This window comes from Danio rerio, chromosome 3 (genome assembly GCF_049306965.1).
Source record: "Danio rerio strain Tuebingen ecotype United States chromosome 3, GRCz12tu, whole genome shotgun sequence".
In the NCBI taxonomy this organism is placed as follows: Eukaryota; Metazoa; Chordata; class Actinopteri; order Cypriniformes; family Danionidae; genus Danio; species Danio rerio.
In genome coordinates this window covers 62,289,579-62,308,168 of record NC_133178.1, presented here as the reverse complement: position 1 = coordinate 62,308,168, position 18,590 = coordinate 62,289,579, and the positions used below count along the sequence as shown (strand labels likewise).

Genomic DNA, 18,590 nt, shown 5'->3' with positions numbered 1-18,590 from the left:
CATAAAAACGACACATTCCAATGCATTTCATTTGAGTCTACTCAAAAATGTAACATCTTGAAGCAAAATAATAAACAATCATTAAATATCAGACTTAGACCCAATCCCAACTCTACCCCTTTGTAACGACGGGGAGGGAGTGACAGAGACAACTGGAGGTAAGATCCACAATGCAGGTTTATTCAGCGTCAGGCAAGCAAAGATCAATCAGGTACAAACGGGTATGTGTAGACAAATCCAGAATCGTAGTCATATAAACAGGCAATAGGTCGAAAGGCAGGGGGCTAAACAGGAAAACACAGATAAACAAGGCTAAGGTCTAAACACACGAAAACAAGACAGGGAAAACGCTTCGTAATGCTACTGGTACAGCTAACAAGACTCTGCAAACAGGGTGGGTCAATGAGTGGCTTAAGAAGGGTGTGTAATCAGTTTCTGACAAGGCTCAGCTGGTGAGTGTAATCAAGCTAGATGAATGAGCAGGCGTGAGTGTGATCGGAGAGCATGTATGAATATGTAGTCCAGGGAAAGGCGAAAGTGTAGTCCATAGTGTTCGCGTGAGAACCGCTGGTTGTGTGACACCCTTAGCCCTTCCCCTTACCCATACCCCTCATTTTGTGTGTTCAAGCCAAGGGGCAGGGGTGTCCCAATTCTCTTTAGCTTGAAGGCGTAGGGCTAAGAGGAAGGGGTGAATAGCCCTTCGAACAAAGATTTTTCAGGACCACACTCGAAACCAAGGGTAAGAAAATTTCCCAGAATACATTAGCCACAACGGCAGTATTGTTTATCCCGGAAATAAGAAGATCCACAAATTAGTATTTTTTGTCATTATTACGAATTTTTACGACAAACAAACAAAACAAAGGTTTTAATATATTCAGAACCGCGTTCATGTTTACTGTTTTATGAAGCAAGAGATTGCGATGACATGTGATGACGTGTGCAGGTGCTGTCCCTATTCTTTGGGCTAAATTTTACCCCCGGTTGCAAGGGCTAAGGCAGGGGTCAGCAACCCGTGGCTCTAGAGCCGCATGCGGCTCTTTAGCGCCGCCCTTGTGGCTCCCTGGAGCTTTTTCAAAAATGTTTGAAAATAGAAAATGATAGTAGAGGTCAATATATATTTTTGTTTTAATATGATTTCTTTAGGAGGACAAACATTTTTAACTGCTGTAAAAGTGTGTAGAATTAATATTTAATTTCAACATTTCTGTCAACGAAGATTTGCGTCATAGCCTGTGACACAGGTTTCTATCAGCAGGGCGGGATGCCAGGCAGGTGGCTGTTGTAAACAAACTGGGAGATAATAAAGTATGGAAAACCGTTCACAGATATAGTGACTACATGAAGGAGTCATTCATCAACATATTAGAACACCTATTTGCAGACAAAAACAAAACCAAGACAATACAAAAAATTAAAGATATACCTCTCTCCGCTAAGACAGTGAAGGAAAGGGCTATTAAAATGGCAGGTAACATCAACGATCAGCAAACCAATTACATTAATTCAGTGCCAGCATACTCAATTGCCTGTGATGTGACCGATATTCAATGCGCTTTTATGCAGGTATGTGAACTCTGATGGGCCGCAAGAAGAAATGATCAAATTAATACCACTGAAAGACCAGAGGCTGTGCTGAAGTGTTTAAATGAGAACGGAATAAACACCAACCACCTGATTTCAGTGGCTATTTAATCATGAAGGCTCATTATGTATTTGTAGCCAACTTAGTCATTTTTATAGTAGGCTAATATAGCTAATTTAGATACATACAGCATGTGTTTCCTTCATTATAAGGCTTTACATTTTTTGCGGCTCCAGACATATTTGTTTTTTTTGTCTTTTTTGGTCCAATATGGCTCTTTCAACATTTTGGGTTGCCGACCCCTGGGCTAAGGGGAAGGGGAAGGCATACAAAAATAGAATTGGGATTGGGCCTTAAAATGTTACCTCTTAAAGACAGCAGTGAGTTATTTAAAGCTGTAAGGATGGGTAGCTTGACACTCTGCATCGAAAATGTCTAAATATTCATACCTGATAGTTTGTGAAGAACACACAAAAAGATGAGTACAAATGAGGAACAGTAAGTCTGTATTATACAGTGCAAAAATGCTGACATTTGAAAACAAAGAAATGTATTTCACTGCACACACATGTGCCACCGTCTTTATTATCATATATGTCATGAAATATACAAATAAAATGTACAATGAACAAAACATTTCAGTTAAACAGCTGGCGCAGGAATTTTACTGAACCACCTGGTGAAGTAGAGCAGTCAAAAGCATCAACACAGTTATTTCATTCATTTATTACTTTGTAATTAATTTAAATAATTAATGTAATTTCATGTAACTTGTAATGTGAAGTGGACACTGACAAGGGAGAGTGGATACAAACAGAATGTTATCATGAGGATGGTCAGGTAAGCAATGGTCAACACAGGGGCAAACAGATGCACACAAGCAAATCCAAGGTCGAACTCAATTAACAGGCAGATGGTCAAAAGGCAGGCAGAAGACAACGAAAACAAAGCAAAGCAAAGATAAGTACACAACAAGACAAAGAGAAACACGGCGTAATGTTCACAATGGAGTTTAACAAAAGCAATGAGTGTCTCAAAGTGAGCCCTATATATGAGTGTGTAATCAGTACTTAAGCAGCATCAGCTGTGTGAGTGTAATCAATGGAGACTTAAAGCAGGTGTGTGTGTGTGTTGCATGACAGGACTTGTAGTTCAAATTGAGACAAGATTGTAGTCAGTGTAAATTTGAATGTTCTCCAGCTATCTACATGTATGAAGGTTAAATCGCTGGTAATCGTGAAAATTGCTTTGCATAAATTTGTTCTTTTAGTGTGTTACTCTTTTTTCCTTCTAGCTTATTGCTACAATTGTTTGTGCTAATGCTCTCCTGAATGTGTTTCTACATTATGATTTCAATTTTTTTTATTAAACAACAAATAACAGCTCTTTATATATAAATGTAAAGTAACCTTTTGAAAATAAGTAAAAAATATATTTAACATTTCCACCCTCCACCTCTTTTCCTAAACAGATAGCAAACCGGCTAATGATAGTGCCTTTTATTTGAAGATATATAGGCTCATAGGCCCCCTTACTCAGAATCAAAAAGGAAACAGCTAAATTGAGTTGTTATATATACTGTATATACAGTCAGAATTATTAGCCCCCCTCAATATTTAGCCCCCCTTGTTTATTTTTTTCTCTTATTTCTGTTTAACAGAGAGAAGATTATTTCAACACATTATAGTTAAAAACACAATAGTTTTAATAACTCATCTCTAATAACTGATTTATTTTATCTTTGCCATGATGACAGTAAAAAATATTGGACTAGATATTTTTCAAGATACTTCTATATACAGCTTGAAGTGACATTTAAAGGCTTAATTAGGTAAATTAGGCAGGTTAGGGTAATTAGGCAAGTTATTGTATAATGATAATTTGTTCTGTAGACTATCGTAAAATATATAGCTTAAATGGGCTAACAATTCTGACCTTAAAATGGCTTTTAAAAAATTAAAAACTGCTTTTATTCTAGCCAAAATAAAACAAATAAGACTTTCTCCAGAAGAAAAAATATTATCAGACATACTGTGAAAATTTCCTTGCTCTGTCAAACATCATTTGGGAAATATTTTAAAAAGAAAAACAAATTCAAAGGGGGGCTAATAATTCTGACTTCAACCATATGTATGGATAATCAAAGATTGATTTAAATTCTATTGTACACGGTAAATTTCCGTTTTTTTTTTTTTGCTATTTCATTAATGTGTGATCAGAGGACATACCAAACTCTCCCAATCATAGTCAGAAATACAGCAATGGAGCTTATGTAGAGAATAAAGAATAGCATGTCTGTGATTCTTGCCAATCTCATCCAGCACAATGAAGTCTGACACTGTCTGTTCTGATTTCTGTCTTGATTGACCTGCGGACCGCTGACACCATCTGTAAAAGAAAAAAAAAACATTTTAGGAGCCTGAACCATCTCATACAGAAAAAAAGTCACCAGTATAGGGAGATGCAATAAAATAAGCCAAATTAAAACAAAGTCAATTTCTCAAAATCTCAGCTCAGGATCAACTTTAAAAACAGCATCAGCATATTCACTTATTACCAACTTGTTTGGCTTTATTTCTGTCAGACTTTGCATATTCATACGGGGGAGGATGCAGGGAGGGGTTTTGCACTCGTGCATGTTGCGCTCAGTTTCACGTTCATTCAGATGTACAAAGAGAATATGCGTACGCAGTGTTTCATACACATTTACAGCTTTGTGTGTACGCAATGTTTTAGTATGAATTCAACACAAGTCTTCCTACATAAGGCCCAAGGGGTGTACCAACACATGCACTTTGCGGCATTTCTTATATTAAAATGTTTCAAGTTAACTTGAGCCTTATTGTCATTCCACTACATGTGTGGACCTACAGTGGAACGATATGTTGTGTCCAGCAGAACTAAGGTGCTACATAAAGAAACATAATCATAAATATGAAAACAAGACTGGACAAAAGTATTTCAGAATATCAGAAATGCATGATATTTTTCAAGATTTACAGTGCATTTGGAAAGCATTCATAGCATACATTTTTTTTATTTTACAGCCTTATAACAAAATAGATTCAATTCATTTATTTACTCAAAATTCTACACACAATACCCTATAATGACAATGTAAAAAAAGAGAGTTTTTGAAATTGTCGCTAATAATTAAAAATAAAAAACCTGAAAAATCACATGTACATCAGTATTTACAGCCATTGCCATGAAGCTCTAAATTGAGCTCAGGTACATTCTGTTTCCACTGATCATTCTTGAGATGTTTCAGCAGTTTAGTTGGAGTTCACCTGTGGTAAATTTAGCTGATTGGACATGCTTTGACATACACTGTCTATATAAGGTCCCAGGGTTGACAGTGCATGTCAAATCACAAACCAAGCATGAAGACACAGGAATTGTCTGTAGATCTTTGATACAGGATTGGCAAGGCTGGGGAAGGTTACAGAAAAAAATTCTGCTGCTCTGAAAGTTCCAATGAGCACAGCGGTCTCCATCATCCATAAGTGGAAGATGTTTGGAACCACCAGGAATCTTCCTAGAGCTGGCCGGACATTTAAGCTATGTGATCAGGGGAGAAAGTAAAAAGTGGGAAGAAATAAAGCTCTGTACTACACAATGTATCTACAGAGGCCTGGAGCTTGAAATAGGAAATTGATTTAAACTATTTTTTCACATTTTTTTAATGGAATGCTAATGAATTCATTGATTAAATGAATTATGCTGAGCTAAGCTAAAAGTTGTTGTTAAGCCAGAACAAGAAATTGTCTAAATGGTTTTAAAATGGTTAACGTCAGCGGTTTAACCCTAGGAGACTTGTAAAATTAGCCTTTTTCAAAAAAGCTAACGTTATTTTCCTTTAATTATCACATTAACTTTAACATTGCCAAGTGTTCTTGAGTCTTTTTTATCATTGGAAAAAAATACATCATTTAAGAGTGCAAACTGGAACAAACATATCAAATAAAATCAATAAAGTGTCAAATTTTAACTTTTTTTTATTGTTGATTCAATGTTTGTCTGCTAGCTGAGGAATGTTTGTGACAGAAAAAGGAACTGGATAGGTGGCGTTAAGTCTTACCATCTTGTTCAGCAACATCAGCTGATGCAGATGATCTACTGTCAGCTCCTCTAGCCTTCAGAAAATTCACAAAGATGGTCTCCAGTATGCTGATACCAATGAAACTGAAAATCACACTGCAGTAAATCCCTGTCAAGAAAACACAAACACAGTATGACTGAAGCATGTAAAATGCATCCGAGTTTTATTTTTACTGTACTATAAAGATTAGACATAGAGATTAACTAAATGTATTAGCCTATAGAATTTACTTTTTCCACAATTGGATCTTTTGTTGTTCTGGCCTTTCTGCATCTGCTACATAAATTATGGTGCTTCCGTCATTTAGTGATCACATTAATATCAACTGTTAATATCAATCCATTAATATCAACTAATAGCAACACTTCGAGACAGTCCTTGTTGCAGCTCATGGCTTGATGACATACTAGACCAGGTCCATTACATAGTAGATGATCGGCTACACTTCTCCAACCCTAAACCCACCCGTCACAGTAGTATGAGTATAAGAGTAGAGTATATGCTGGTGTTTAAATGCATTGCTTTATTGCATTCCTGCATTGGGCTCTCATACTTTCTGCTACTTCATACTGTTGCCACAGTGGGCGTTTCTCTCTGTCTCATGCTGAATGCAGTCGACCCAACGCAATAGACTGGGTCATCAGTTCTATCAGTGCAGATTAGCTTCGCACAGAGGAGGGGTTTGGGAACAAATGAATCGCTGAACGATTCATATGAAAGTCGCTGGGATAATTAGGTAAAAACAAATGTCTGTTATCAGTCAATAAAAGTGTTTTTGATCTTGAATGCATATTAGCCTAAAGTTGGAGACCTCAAAACCAAAGTATTACCTTTTTTTAATGCAAAATAGGGGCTCTTTAAAAATTGTACATTTGTTGCTTTTTGAAAAAAAGGTTGCTCACGGTGAACGACAGGAAAAAAAAGATGAAAGAGACTTTCTGACATGACACTGTGAAGCATCAGTGGTCAAGCACTTTGACAGACTACAAAAAAACCTAAACAAAACTATAAAGTCTTGCATTAACATGCATTTGCCAATTATGAATCCCCACAAAATCCTACATCAAGCTAATTGGGCCAAAATTAAAACAAAATCGGTAACACTTTACAATAGGGTTAATTAGTTAATGCATTTACTAACATGAACTAATCATGAACAACACTTGTACAGCATTTATCAATCATAATTGAACATTTACTAATGTAATATTAACATCCAAGTCCATGCTTGATAACATGAGTTAACATAAACTAACAATGAACTACTGTATTTTCATTAACTAACGTTAACTAACATGAACAAATACAGTAGTAAATGTATTGTTCATTGTTTGTTCATCTTAGTAAAGGCATTAAATAACATTAACTAATGAACCTTATTGTAAAGTTTGCCTACAAAATCTTATCTGAATGGGGTTTTAATGTGACAAGACAATGCATTTCAAGGTTTTTTTTTATAGCTGCAATAAGTGTGGAATTCTGGCAATAATGGTCAAGCCAAACAGAGCCTAGTTCCTCTTGAGGTTTCTTTCCCCTTCACTTTGTCAGTTGCTTGGATCGGGAGTTGTGGAGCTGCGTTTCGGTTTTTGAGCTTTCAGCAGTGAAACAAACCACACTGAACTAAACTGAACTGAACTTAAACTCTAAAACCTGGACATTAGATTCACAGTCAAAGTCTGAATTATTCGCCTCCCTGTTTAATTTTTCCCCCAATTTCTGTTTAACAGGGAGATTTTTTTTAACACATTTCTAAACATAATAGTTTTAATAACTCATCTCTAATCATTGATTTATTTTATCTTTGCCATGATGACAGTGAATAATATTTGATTGCATACTTTTCAAGACACTTCTATAAAGCTTAAAGTGACATTTAAATGCTTAACTAGGTTAATTAGGTTAACTAGGCAGGTTAGGGTAATTAGGCAAGCTATTCTATAACGATGTTTTGTTCTGTAGACTATCAAAAAAATATATAGCTTAAAGGGGCTTATAATTTTGTCCTTAAAATGGCTTTTAAAAATTTAAAAACTGCTTTTATTCTAGCTGAAATAAAACAAATAAGACTTTCTCTAGAAGAAAAAAATATTATCGGATATACTGTGAAAATTTTATTGCTCTGGGAAATATTAAAAAAGAAAAAAAATCAAAGGCTAATAATTCTGACTTCAACAGTATGCTAAGCTGCTTCGACACAATCTACATGAGAAAAAATGCTATACAAATAAACAGGAATTGAATTTTACAGGTAATGTTGGAAAATTAGAACGTTGACAGAAAATTAAATGAAAGGGGCTACTGACTCACCAATCAGAGGAACTTTATCAGCCGTTGAGGGCAGGGTGTCATTAAGAATCAGCAGCAGCACAGAAATAGCCAGAAGTAAAGTCACTTTAAAGCTCAGCTTGTCTGCTCCGTCTACATCCATGAAGAAGGAGGTCACGTCCAGCACAAGGAAGGAAAACACTGGTAGCATAATGTTGATGACATGCAGCAGAGGTCTTCTTCTGATGGTGATCTGATATAGAGAGAGTGTATTAACAGTAAGTGTTAAACAACAAACAAATACTGTGTTCATTCTTTTTTATGGTAAAAAAAAAACATTAAATTGCACATTTAAAAAGTCCAGACTATTGTAGTAAATGTTTCATTTGATTTATTTTAGAGCAATCAAGTTTAAAGTTTGGTTTAAATTTAAAAGTAAAATAACTGAATATATATATATATATATATATATATATATATATATATATATATATATATATATATATATATATATATATATATATATATATATATATRTATGTGTGTGTGTGTGTGTGTGTGTGTGTGTGTGTGTKWTATATATATATATATATATATATATATATATATATATATATATATATATATATATATATATACATATACACACACACACACAATATACTTTCACAAGTTTCAAAGACTTTATTATATACAGATAAATTCTTTGCTCCATACCTGATATATCAGCTGATCTGTGTAGCTATACCAAGGGCTGAATTTAGATTTGATTGTACTTATATTGAGGAGCTCCCACTCCCCCTGGGACTGAAAGGATTGCTTGGAAGAATTTGTAAGAACGCCTGTATCATGCAGCATAAATATTTTCAGATCTATATCTAAGGGAATAAAGATAGAAATTATATTACTTTAAAGTCAAACCATTCATTGTTTTATTAAAATGTTTGTTCTATAAATGTAATGGGTTTCACAAATACTTGAATACGCTGCAGACTGAAGTGTTATATTGCAGCTCTGGGTGTCGAAGGGGAACTTGTAGAGGTCCAGCTTACAGGCGGTGTTCAGAGAAAGTATCTCAGACAAAAGTGTGTAGCCAAAGTAGATCAACTGCACGTTTAGAGACTCCTTTCCTCCAAACTCAGTACTGATGCTACAGAGACAAGAAAAAAAAAACTTCGAAATTAATCAAATCAATGCATCAAATTCAGTTATTCTATTTTTTTTTTTTTTTTAAATGAAGGTCCCACTTTATATTAAGTGTACTTAACTAATATTTACGTACACAGGAATTAATAGTTTGTTAGACTTCCTGTAACGCATTGATTTAAAAATAATACAAATCAATAAAGTCACTTGAGGGCGGGCTTTTTAGAGGAACTAGGAAATATGACAGTCGTTTTCATGTTAGCTGAGTAGCCGTGTATAATCAAAGTGAGATTTATAAAAAAATAACATGATTTCCTTCAAGTGAAACATGAGCACACATTGCTTTGCATCTTATTAACACAACCAAGGCTTAAAATTACATTCTGGACCACCCCTTTAAACCTGTTGCCGAGTCAAAATCGGGGCTAAAACATGCAGCCTGAACTCTGTATAACCGGTTAACATTTTGGCAGATCACCTAATGCCAACCCAGGCTCAATGTGGAAACGTAGTCCCGCGGACGTTTCTGGAGACCGCGGAATACATCCCGGCGGGTACGTACGGCTGCAGTTTTTATTTTCGCGAATCTGCGAGAGGCCGCTGTTGCACGCTTTTTAGCACCTCAGACGCCTCTCGCGGGCGCGAACTGTTCTCGCGTTAACCCGCCAGAGGTCGCTGTTCGACTGACCGGATGATTGACTGCGCGACCAGCCAATCAGCTGACTCGCCCTCCTCCTTCCCGGAACCCAACCAATTTTACTGATCGACCCGCCCGCCCGCCCGCTCGCTTCCCTAAACCCGAGCAACAGTTCCCAAAAGCTTTCCAAAAAAATAAAAGCCTTAATTTTTTCTTATTCCACCGCGTTTTCGGACTTCGCCGCGTTCTCACCCTGTGACGAAACTCGTTCACTTAATTTTTGGGATTCTGTTTTTGTCTTACCTGATTGCTGGAGCTGCTCTTCCCCGAACTCGAAACCGGTCGCCGTGGTCGACCCCTCTCCGCATCTCGAGCCTGCCGACGTACACGCTGAGCTGAGTGGACAAACGGGTTGCAGCGGGGAAGCCCTCCACAAGGAGGTAAGACAAGCGCGAAAGGGAACAGCGTCACACCGCCCCGCAGCGTTCGCTTGAAAAAAATAAACGCGGCCTTACGTACCCCCCGGGACGTATTCCGCTGTCTCCAGAAACGTCCGCGGGACTACGTTTTCAGAATGAGCCTGGGTTGCCTAATGCACCTTTAAATGTATGAGAACATTCCCCGCTAGCTAGGATCGATTTAACATACATTAAAATAAATAATAAATAGATGTTTAATTGGTGAGAGCTACTCTTCAGTAATAATAGGAAAAACGAAAGCAAAGATTTAACAACGATGTCTACACCCGTGTCTGATTTCCTTTATAATACAGATTTACAGTATGTTTATGAACTCTCCAGTAACATTAATTAAATCAATGTATTGTGTGTACAATAGCAGTATGTTAAAACAGACCAGATTCATATTTTATACCTCTCTGCTATAACAAGGTCTGGTGCCCAAAATGAATTCTTGGCAGCTGCAATTGTTTGAATTTGACAGAATTGATTTTGGTTCCACTTCACGCTTTCCCAAAGCTGCAAAAGGCAAGAGTGTGACATTCACAGTGATTTTAAAACATGCAAACACACACACACAAATAATAATGAATTAATTCTAGCAAAATGAAAGGTAAATAAACATTTGAAAACACTTACAGTTATCATTTTGACCTGTGTTGAGAGGCTCTGCTCTTTTTCAAACTGTAGATGAAACACAAACACAGTGATGGATATATAACACTCTGATGCGTCATAATGAACGAGTGGATGACCTGAACTCACCACTTCTATGATGGAGTTCACATACAAGTCCACAAAAACAGGGGTGTAGGTTTTGCCTGGTGACAAAGGCCGCATGTATGTTGTCTGAGTGTCATTTTTGCCAAGGCCAAGAGTCTCAAAAAGTTGCCGGTATGAGTCAGCAAAAGCTGAAGTATTGCAAGTTTGTGCATCAGACACCCATCCTGTGCAGACGAGACTCTCTGTTAAACCTCAGTAAGTACACAGCAAACACCTCAAGAGTTAAATTAACACTATGTTAGCGGAGTGGGGTGGTGGGCAGAGGCTTATGGGGGGGGAGGGGGGATAGGGAGTGATTTGTCAGTGATTGTTTATATAGTGTAGTCCAGGGGTTCCCAAACTTTTCAGCCCGCGAACCCCAAAATAACAATGCCAGTGACTCGCGACCCCCAATATCCTCTGAGGTGGTTATAAATACAGAAACCTTGCATGCAATGACGCAGACACACCAATTAAAGTTGTGTCAGTGCTTTAAATGTGCCAGAAAGTATAACCTGATGCTATAAAATCAAAATGCATCTGACGCTATTGCTGCCTTTAATATAATGTAATTACCCCAGGGGTCGCAATCCAATAGAATTAGTAACTATAAGCTACTATAGTAACTATATAGTATATAGTAACTATAAACGACTATTTTTATTTTCAGTATAGTTATGGAAAAAAATATGTTAATCCTTATGGTTTAATAAAAATAAATAGATTTTTGGAAATCACCAGGCGACCCCCCTTCACTGCCCCGCGACCCCTCGGGGGGTCCCGACCCCCACTTTGAGAACCACTGGTGTAGTCAGTGGTGGAAAGAGTACTGAAAAATCATACTCAAGTAAAAGTACCACTACTTGCCTAAAATGTAGTGGGTGTAGAGTAAAAGTATCATTGTAAAAATTGTACATGTATAAGTGAAAAAAACAACTCGGTCCCAGTCATTCCCCTCGCTGGCCAGCAGAGGCCACCATCACCGGACTTTTAGCATTACGTCATCCACTTACACTGACAAGCATGCACACCTGCGGCTCTTCCAGCTAACGACCCACGCTCACCCTTATAAGCAGCGCACACACTCCAGTTCAGCGCGAAGTCTTGTTCTCCCCTGTCTGACATTTCTGAGCATTTCTGAGCCTGATCTCCTGTGTATTACCTGGACTGTTACCGACTCTGAGTTGCCTTCTGCCTGCCCCGAACCTTGCTTGTACTCTGACTCTAATCCTCGCCGCCTGCCCTGAACCACGTCTGATATCTCGACTCTGAACCACGCCGCCTGCCACTGATCCATGCCTGCTATATCACTCCTTGACAGCCAGCCGCCAGCCCTTAGACCCATTCTGAATACTACTGATGTGAGTTTGCACGTAAGTGCGTGTTGTATGGTTGTGTTTGAACAGTGTCTAATAAATATACTGCAAATGGATCCCTCCATGTCAGGCTCTTCGTTACATGAGTATTATGCTGTGAAAAGCTGATGTGTTTACATCTAAATTGTGCATGTGTGTGTAAACGTAACATGTAGTACATCTTGTTATTGCCCAGCAGGCACACAACATCAGAAGATGTTAATATTAGGTTACATTTAAGTTGAGATGACAGGTGACCAAAATGCATTGTCTAGCCTGCATCTAAGGAAAATTATATTTTAATGTCCACACTGTAAAAAATAAATTCGTAAAATTTACGGTAATAAAACGGCAGCTATGGTTGCCAGTATTTTACCGTTAAAAATACAGTACAAACTGTAAAAGTAATTTTTACAGTAAACTACCGTATTTCATTCATTTATAGATGTAATATGTCTGTATTTTGAATTACCAGCATCTACACATCTTTTGTTACACCGATAAACACGTTAACACAGCCATATGCAGGTGGTGATGAGAGTTGCATAATCAACCAATGCTCATCCCAAACAACTTATCCCACAAGCAGAGAAGAGTATCAGCGTATAGAAGGTGCTCAGTGTCATTCACACAGCTACTAAACACCAGTATGATAACACACATAAAATTAAAGTCATGAAATAAACATTGTTTATCAACATTACATGTAACATAAATCTCTAATGTACATAACTGATGGGGAAACAACTAAAAATATCCATATTAATGTCAACAAAAAGCATAAAAAGTGATGTGCCATAAAGGGAATTCTGGGAAATTCAGTTTACGGTTATTCGCCGTATATATTAAGGAAACCTGTTAACCAGGTTACGGGTTTTTACTGTAGCATTTTTACAGTTTTAACAGCTGAAATTACGGCCATTTTTTACAGTGCAATAATGACGTCAAATGACGTTGATATTTGGTTGATTTTAGGTTGTGTTAGAAAGTGACCAAAACCCAACGTCGAGCCAATATCATATTGACGTCAAATACTGACATTTATTTGTCAGATATGACAACCAAAATCCAACATCTGAAAGACGTCCACACAACGTCAAGCTGTAACATCATTATACGTTAATATTTGGTTGGTTTTAGGTCGGATGTTGGACATGGGCCTGACATTGAGTTCTGACATCAAGACCATTTTCATTTCCAAACAAAATGCAACGTCCCCACAGCGTTGAGGTACAACGTCTATCTATGTTAATGTCTTGTGTCTGCTGGGTATAGAAGGCCATTTCAGTCATCATACAGTAAACATCTGCTATCGTCCCATCAGTGACATGCATCTAACAGCCTCTGAGTCAATGTGTGTAAAGATTTTGAACATCTTCTTTGACACTTTTAATGCTTCCAAACAGTTTGCTGCAATTATAAATCGCCCACGTCTTGAGGTAGATCATTATGATGTGATTTTTTTTCTATGTGTGATTTGATTGGACAGGAATCACGGGACTGATTTTTCTAATAAAATAATTTTTTATTAGAAATTATAATTTTGATTTTTCTAATAAAATAAAGTAGTGACTGCAGGTTGAAGGAAAGTAGTGGAGTAAAAGTACCAACACAGCACAAAAAATTTACTCAAGGACAAGTAAAAGTACAAATTTATAAAACTACTTAGTAAAGTACAATTTCTTAGAAAAACTACTCAATTACAGTAGTTCGAGTATTTGTAATTAAATATTTGTAATTCGTTACTTTTTTTTTTTTCATGTCCCAAGAGCCAGTTTCTGTGCCCGACGATCAGGTTGTTGTGGTCCTAACCTTCGACCACCACCCGTTCTACAATGCACCGGCCCCTTACTGCTCCCCCTGCAAGTGGTGGGCCTGCGGGAAAATGGTCCCACGTCGCTCCTTGGGTTCCGTGGGAAAAAAACCGGCCACCAGGCGCTCGCATACGAGCCCCAACCCCAGGCCTGGCTCTAGGGTGGGGCCCCGGCTGTGCCATACCGGGCGACGTCACAGTTCTTGATGTTATCGAACACATAAGGGGTTTTTGAACCGCACTTAGTCTGAGCTGTCACCTAAGCCCTGTTTGCCTTGGGAGACCCTACCAGGAGCATTTGCCCCCGACAACATAGCTCTTAGGATCACTCAGGCATACAAACCCCTCCACCACGATAAGGTGGCGGTTCAGGGAGGAATGTGGGTTCAGGGAGGAGCGGCGGTTCAGGGAGGAGTGACAGCAGTAATGCAGTCGATGTACCGGTCCGTTGTGGTGAAGAAGGAGCTAAGCCGAAAGGCAAAGCTCTCGATTTACCAGTCAATCTACGTTCCTACTCTCACCTATGGTCATGAGCTTTGGATCATGACCGAAAGGACAAGATCTCGGATACAAGCGGCCGAAATGAGTTTCCTTCGAAGGGTGGCAGGGCGCACTCTTATGGATAGGGTGAGGAGCTCTGACACCCGGGAGGAGCTCGGAGTAGAGCCGCTGCTTCTCCACATCGAGAGAAGTCAGCTGATTTGGATGCCTCCTGGATGCCTACCTAGGGAGGTGTTCCAGGCATGTCCCACTGGGAGGCAGCCTCAGGGAAGACCCAAGACACGCTGGAGGGACTATGTCTCTCGGCTGGCCTGGGAACGCCTCAGGATGCCCCCGGAGGAGCTGGAGGAAGTGTCTGGGGATAGGGAAGTCTGGGGTTCTCTCCTAAGACTGCTGCCCCCGCGACCCGGCACCGGAAAAGCGGCAGGAGATGAATGAATGAATAATGAATAATTGGTTACTTTACACCACTGAGTGTAGTTATGCAGTGTGTATCTTCCTGTCTTTGATTCATCATGCAGTATGAATACAGCAGCAACTGAAAGCTGCCCCAGATAGTCATGCATTGTTAACACAAAGGGATTCCCAAAATTGGAAAATCATGCTGTATGAACTTGGAAATTGGTCTCAAATCAGGGTTAAAATCCTATAGTCCAAGCTAAGCATTTGACGTGAAACCTTTTCAAAACACAAGGAAAAAAATGTTCTGTTTTGGCTACATCAGTGTCATGTAAACATAGTATGGTAAATTTTTATTTTGATGGTCCATTTGAAGATTAGTAGACTGCTTAATATCTGTTGATACTTACGCTAAACAGACATTTAACTCACTGTAAGAAACTTTGCAAGTAAATGTCAACTTGCCCTAACCCTAACCCCAACCTAACAGTCTACTTATAATCTAATGAGAATTAGTCGGCATGTAGATGCAATGTAACTTAAATTCAACAAAAAGACCATTAAATAAAGTGTGACCCATAGTTTTCGATGAAATCCCCTGAAATAAAACACATCTCTCAAAATCTCAGCAGAGGATCATTAAATGTAATATAATGTTGTGGCTCAGGCCCGGCCCTAACCAATTTGGCGCCCTAGGCAAGATTTCAGGTGGCGCCCCGTCACATCGCAGTAAATTCCACTGCTAGTGTATAATCATAAGAAACTAAACAGCTTTTTGATCGACTACTACAAGCTAGGAAAATGTCAGATAAATATGCCAATGAGATTAACATTATTGCTGAATAGATCTAATATTTACACATTTGCTTGAGGAAGGAATGATGGGGGTTGCTACATTACTATTGCTATTTTCCAAAACATCGTTGCCCTTCCATAACATTTGCTGACGTTAACACTAACAGATAGCACTATAGCTATTTAATGATTAGCAATGTTATGTCATATCTATCAATGTTGGGATGTTAAAATATGGGACAACAAATAGCTTCAAATGATAGAATATAGCAAACAATAGAAAATAATGACAATAAAATAAAAGGTTTAACCTATTAAAATCAATGGCCTATCCAGAAATTAAATAAAGCTATAAAATCTATTTAACTTTTAATTGTATTTGCATATTCATTAAAGTTACTATAGTTATTTAGTGAAGAGCAGCAAATGAATCTCTCATTGTGTTTTGTTTGATAACAGAGGTGTTAATGCACAGATCTATAATGAATGAATGAATGAAGCATTCGACTACTTTAGGAACTGTTGTGCTCATTTAAGAGAAAATTAGTTGTGTTTAAAATAAAACAAGCAGGATAGAGCAAAAAAAAAAAAAAAACGAAAAAAAAAAGAAGAACTTTTCCGACGGTCCCTTACGGAGAGCTCCACTCCGCGCGAGCTCAGCTCTCCCGGCTAAACGGAGCAGTGGTCGTAATATCGAGCGAAAAAAAAGAAAAAGACAGCTGTGAAACATAACCAGCTTGATCTTTTTGTAGGAAACACCCTTTAGATCTTTTTAGGGTAAAAGGTTTTTGAGTTATTGCCATCTATCACTGAATGTGTGTGAGGAATATTGAAAACAAAACCAACTTAACCCCGCTCATTTCTGGCGCCCCCTGGACATACAGCGCCCTTTTGCCTATACTGCCTATGCCACGGGCCGGCCCTGTTGTGGCTAGATAACTGAAGGGGGAAAAAGAGCATCATAATAAATCATAATGTAGGAGATCACTTTACTGATCTTGCCAGTGAATTCAATTGTATGGTGGGTTCTACTTGCATGAACGGGCCTGTTTAAAAAGTTGTACAATCTCAAAAAACACTATATTCAACATTTTGAAATCAAAATCACATTACCATTAAAATGTAAGCTTAGTGAATTAACCCGTGTGTTGTCATATTTTAACAGCAGGAAAACACCTACTGTAAACAACTTTTTTTTTTTTTTGTCTTGAAACTGATCTTCTAGTGACTTTTTCTAGAATTTCCCCAACATTGCAAAAAAATGAGTCATTTTCTATTTTCATGAAGGCTGTACACATTTAGAGTACAATGGTTGTCCAGCTATAAAACCATTTATACACTACAGAAACTACTGCACACACATGCACACTCCTAGTTCATTAGTTCAACAGTATTGTTCACTGCTTTTACTTCTAATGTAATAATCACAAACGATCACTAATGCAATATTAAAACAATATTTACCTCTTGAGGCAAGAAATAACAGTAGCCAGTGTAGATGTGTGCTAAACCGAGAAAACTCCATCTCAGACAGTTTAACTGTAAAATGAAGATTCACTCCTGAACTGTCCTTCAGTCATATTTATACTCTGAGAAAGAGACATGCAAACATCCACACATTCGCATCCAAATATTTTCATTGATAATCAATAAGGCTGGATTATGCTCGATTTCATTATGCTTTCTTACTAATATTCAAATAATTTGTGTAAACATACAGCTGCAGGAAATGATGCTCTAATAAAATTAATAGTCCAATAGTTTATGCAAACATACAGCTAAACTTAAAACATAATCCTCTGAGGAACCATTCAAATCCACTTGCAATATGAGATGATATTGCTCAGGGACAGAACATGCAGCACTTACTGGAAATTGATGGAAATATTTGTTGTTCATATTACGCCTTTGTGATTAAGAATTATATGCAAATATATACAGGTGAAGTCAGAATTATTCGCCCCCCTGTTTATTTTTCCCCAATTTCCGTTTAACGGAGAGAGAAGATTTTCTCAACACGATACTAATCATAAAAGTTTTAATAACTTATTTCAAATAACTGATTTATTTAATCTTTGCCATGATGACAGTAAATAACATCAGACTAGATGTTTTAAAGACACTTAAAGTGACATTTAAAGGCTTAAATAGGTTAGATAGGTGAACTAGGCATGTTAGGGTAACTAGGCAAGTTATATAACGATGGTCTGTTCTCAGTGTTGCCAACTATTTCCAAAAGCCTGCCCAAAAACTAAATGTTGCCACATGACATCACGTAAGCCCGTCATGTCTCTATTCTCTGAGGCGCCGTTTATTACATTATATTAAAACATTACATCCAGATGCAGAATAAATATGTTCTTATTAACATTTTACTTTGCGTGATGATGTCATTGCGGTATCGCAACTCGAAACGGCATCTTTATGTAGAATACAAAATAATTAATGTTTTTTTTCAAATTGACTGGCCATCTCAGCAAGAACATTATTTGAAATATGTCCATTTAGATTTGTTTGAAAAAATATAGTAGACCATTTATAAAAGTAACACAAACATTTTTTGATAAGTTTTTTTATTATTTTTAAATATAACACTGATATAGAACAGTTACATTCTTTTAAACAATCACAGCTTGTGTACTCACCTTTTTTAACTTTTAAAATTAACATATTTGTGAATGTGACTATTGGAATTTATTGCTACCTAAATCACCAACAATTATACATGTTAACAAATATCAGTAAATTGACAGTTATGAAAAGCAATCTGAG

The 18,590-nt window shown here is 37.5% G+C and overlaps 1 protein-coding gene across 5 annotated transcripts in view; it reads right to left on the bottom strand.

Annotated features, from left to right (window-relative positions):
• The window catches only part of pycr1a (pyrroline-5-carboxylate reductase 1a), a 134,921-nt gene that overhangs the window by 29,486 nt on the left and 86,845 nt on the right, over positions 1–18,590 (bottom strand). The window contains exons 1-9 of one of the 5 annotated variants that reach the window (XM_021471906.3): positions 17,283–17,466; positions 10,959–11,140; positions 10,833–10,877; positions 10,609–10,712; positions 8,930–9,102; positions 8,670–8,830; positions 7,995–8,205; positions 5,667–5,795; positions 1,854–3,973 (exon numbers count right to left, since the gene is read on the bottom strand). The exons of 1 other annotated variant lie outside the window; for it this stretch is intronic. In XM_021471906.3, coding sequence (XP_021327581.2) covers positions 3,801–3,973; positions 5,667–5,795; positions 7,995–8,205; positions 8,670–8,830; positions 8,930–9,102; positions 10,609–10,712; positions 10,833–10,877; positions 10,959–11,140; positions 17,283–17,343 — 1,239 coding nt within the window. In that variant the 5' untranslated portion in view covers positions 17,344–17,466 and the 3' untranslated portion in view covers positions 1,854–3,800. Of the gene's footprint in view, positions 1–160; positions 3,974–5,666; positions 5,796–7,994; positions 8,206–8,669; positions 8,831–8,929; positions 9,103–10,608; positions 10,713–10,832; positions 10,878–10,958; positions 11,141–17,282; positions 17,467–18,590 lie in introns of those variants that run through there. 3 more of the 5 variants (XR_012398175.1, XM_073937807.1, XR_012398192.1) reach the window with 3 other exon arrangements.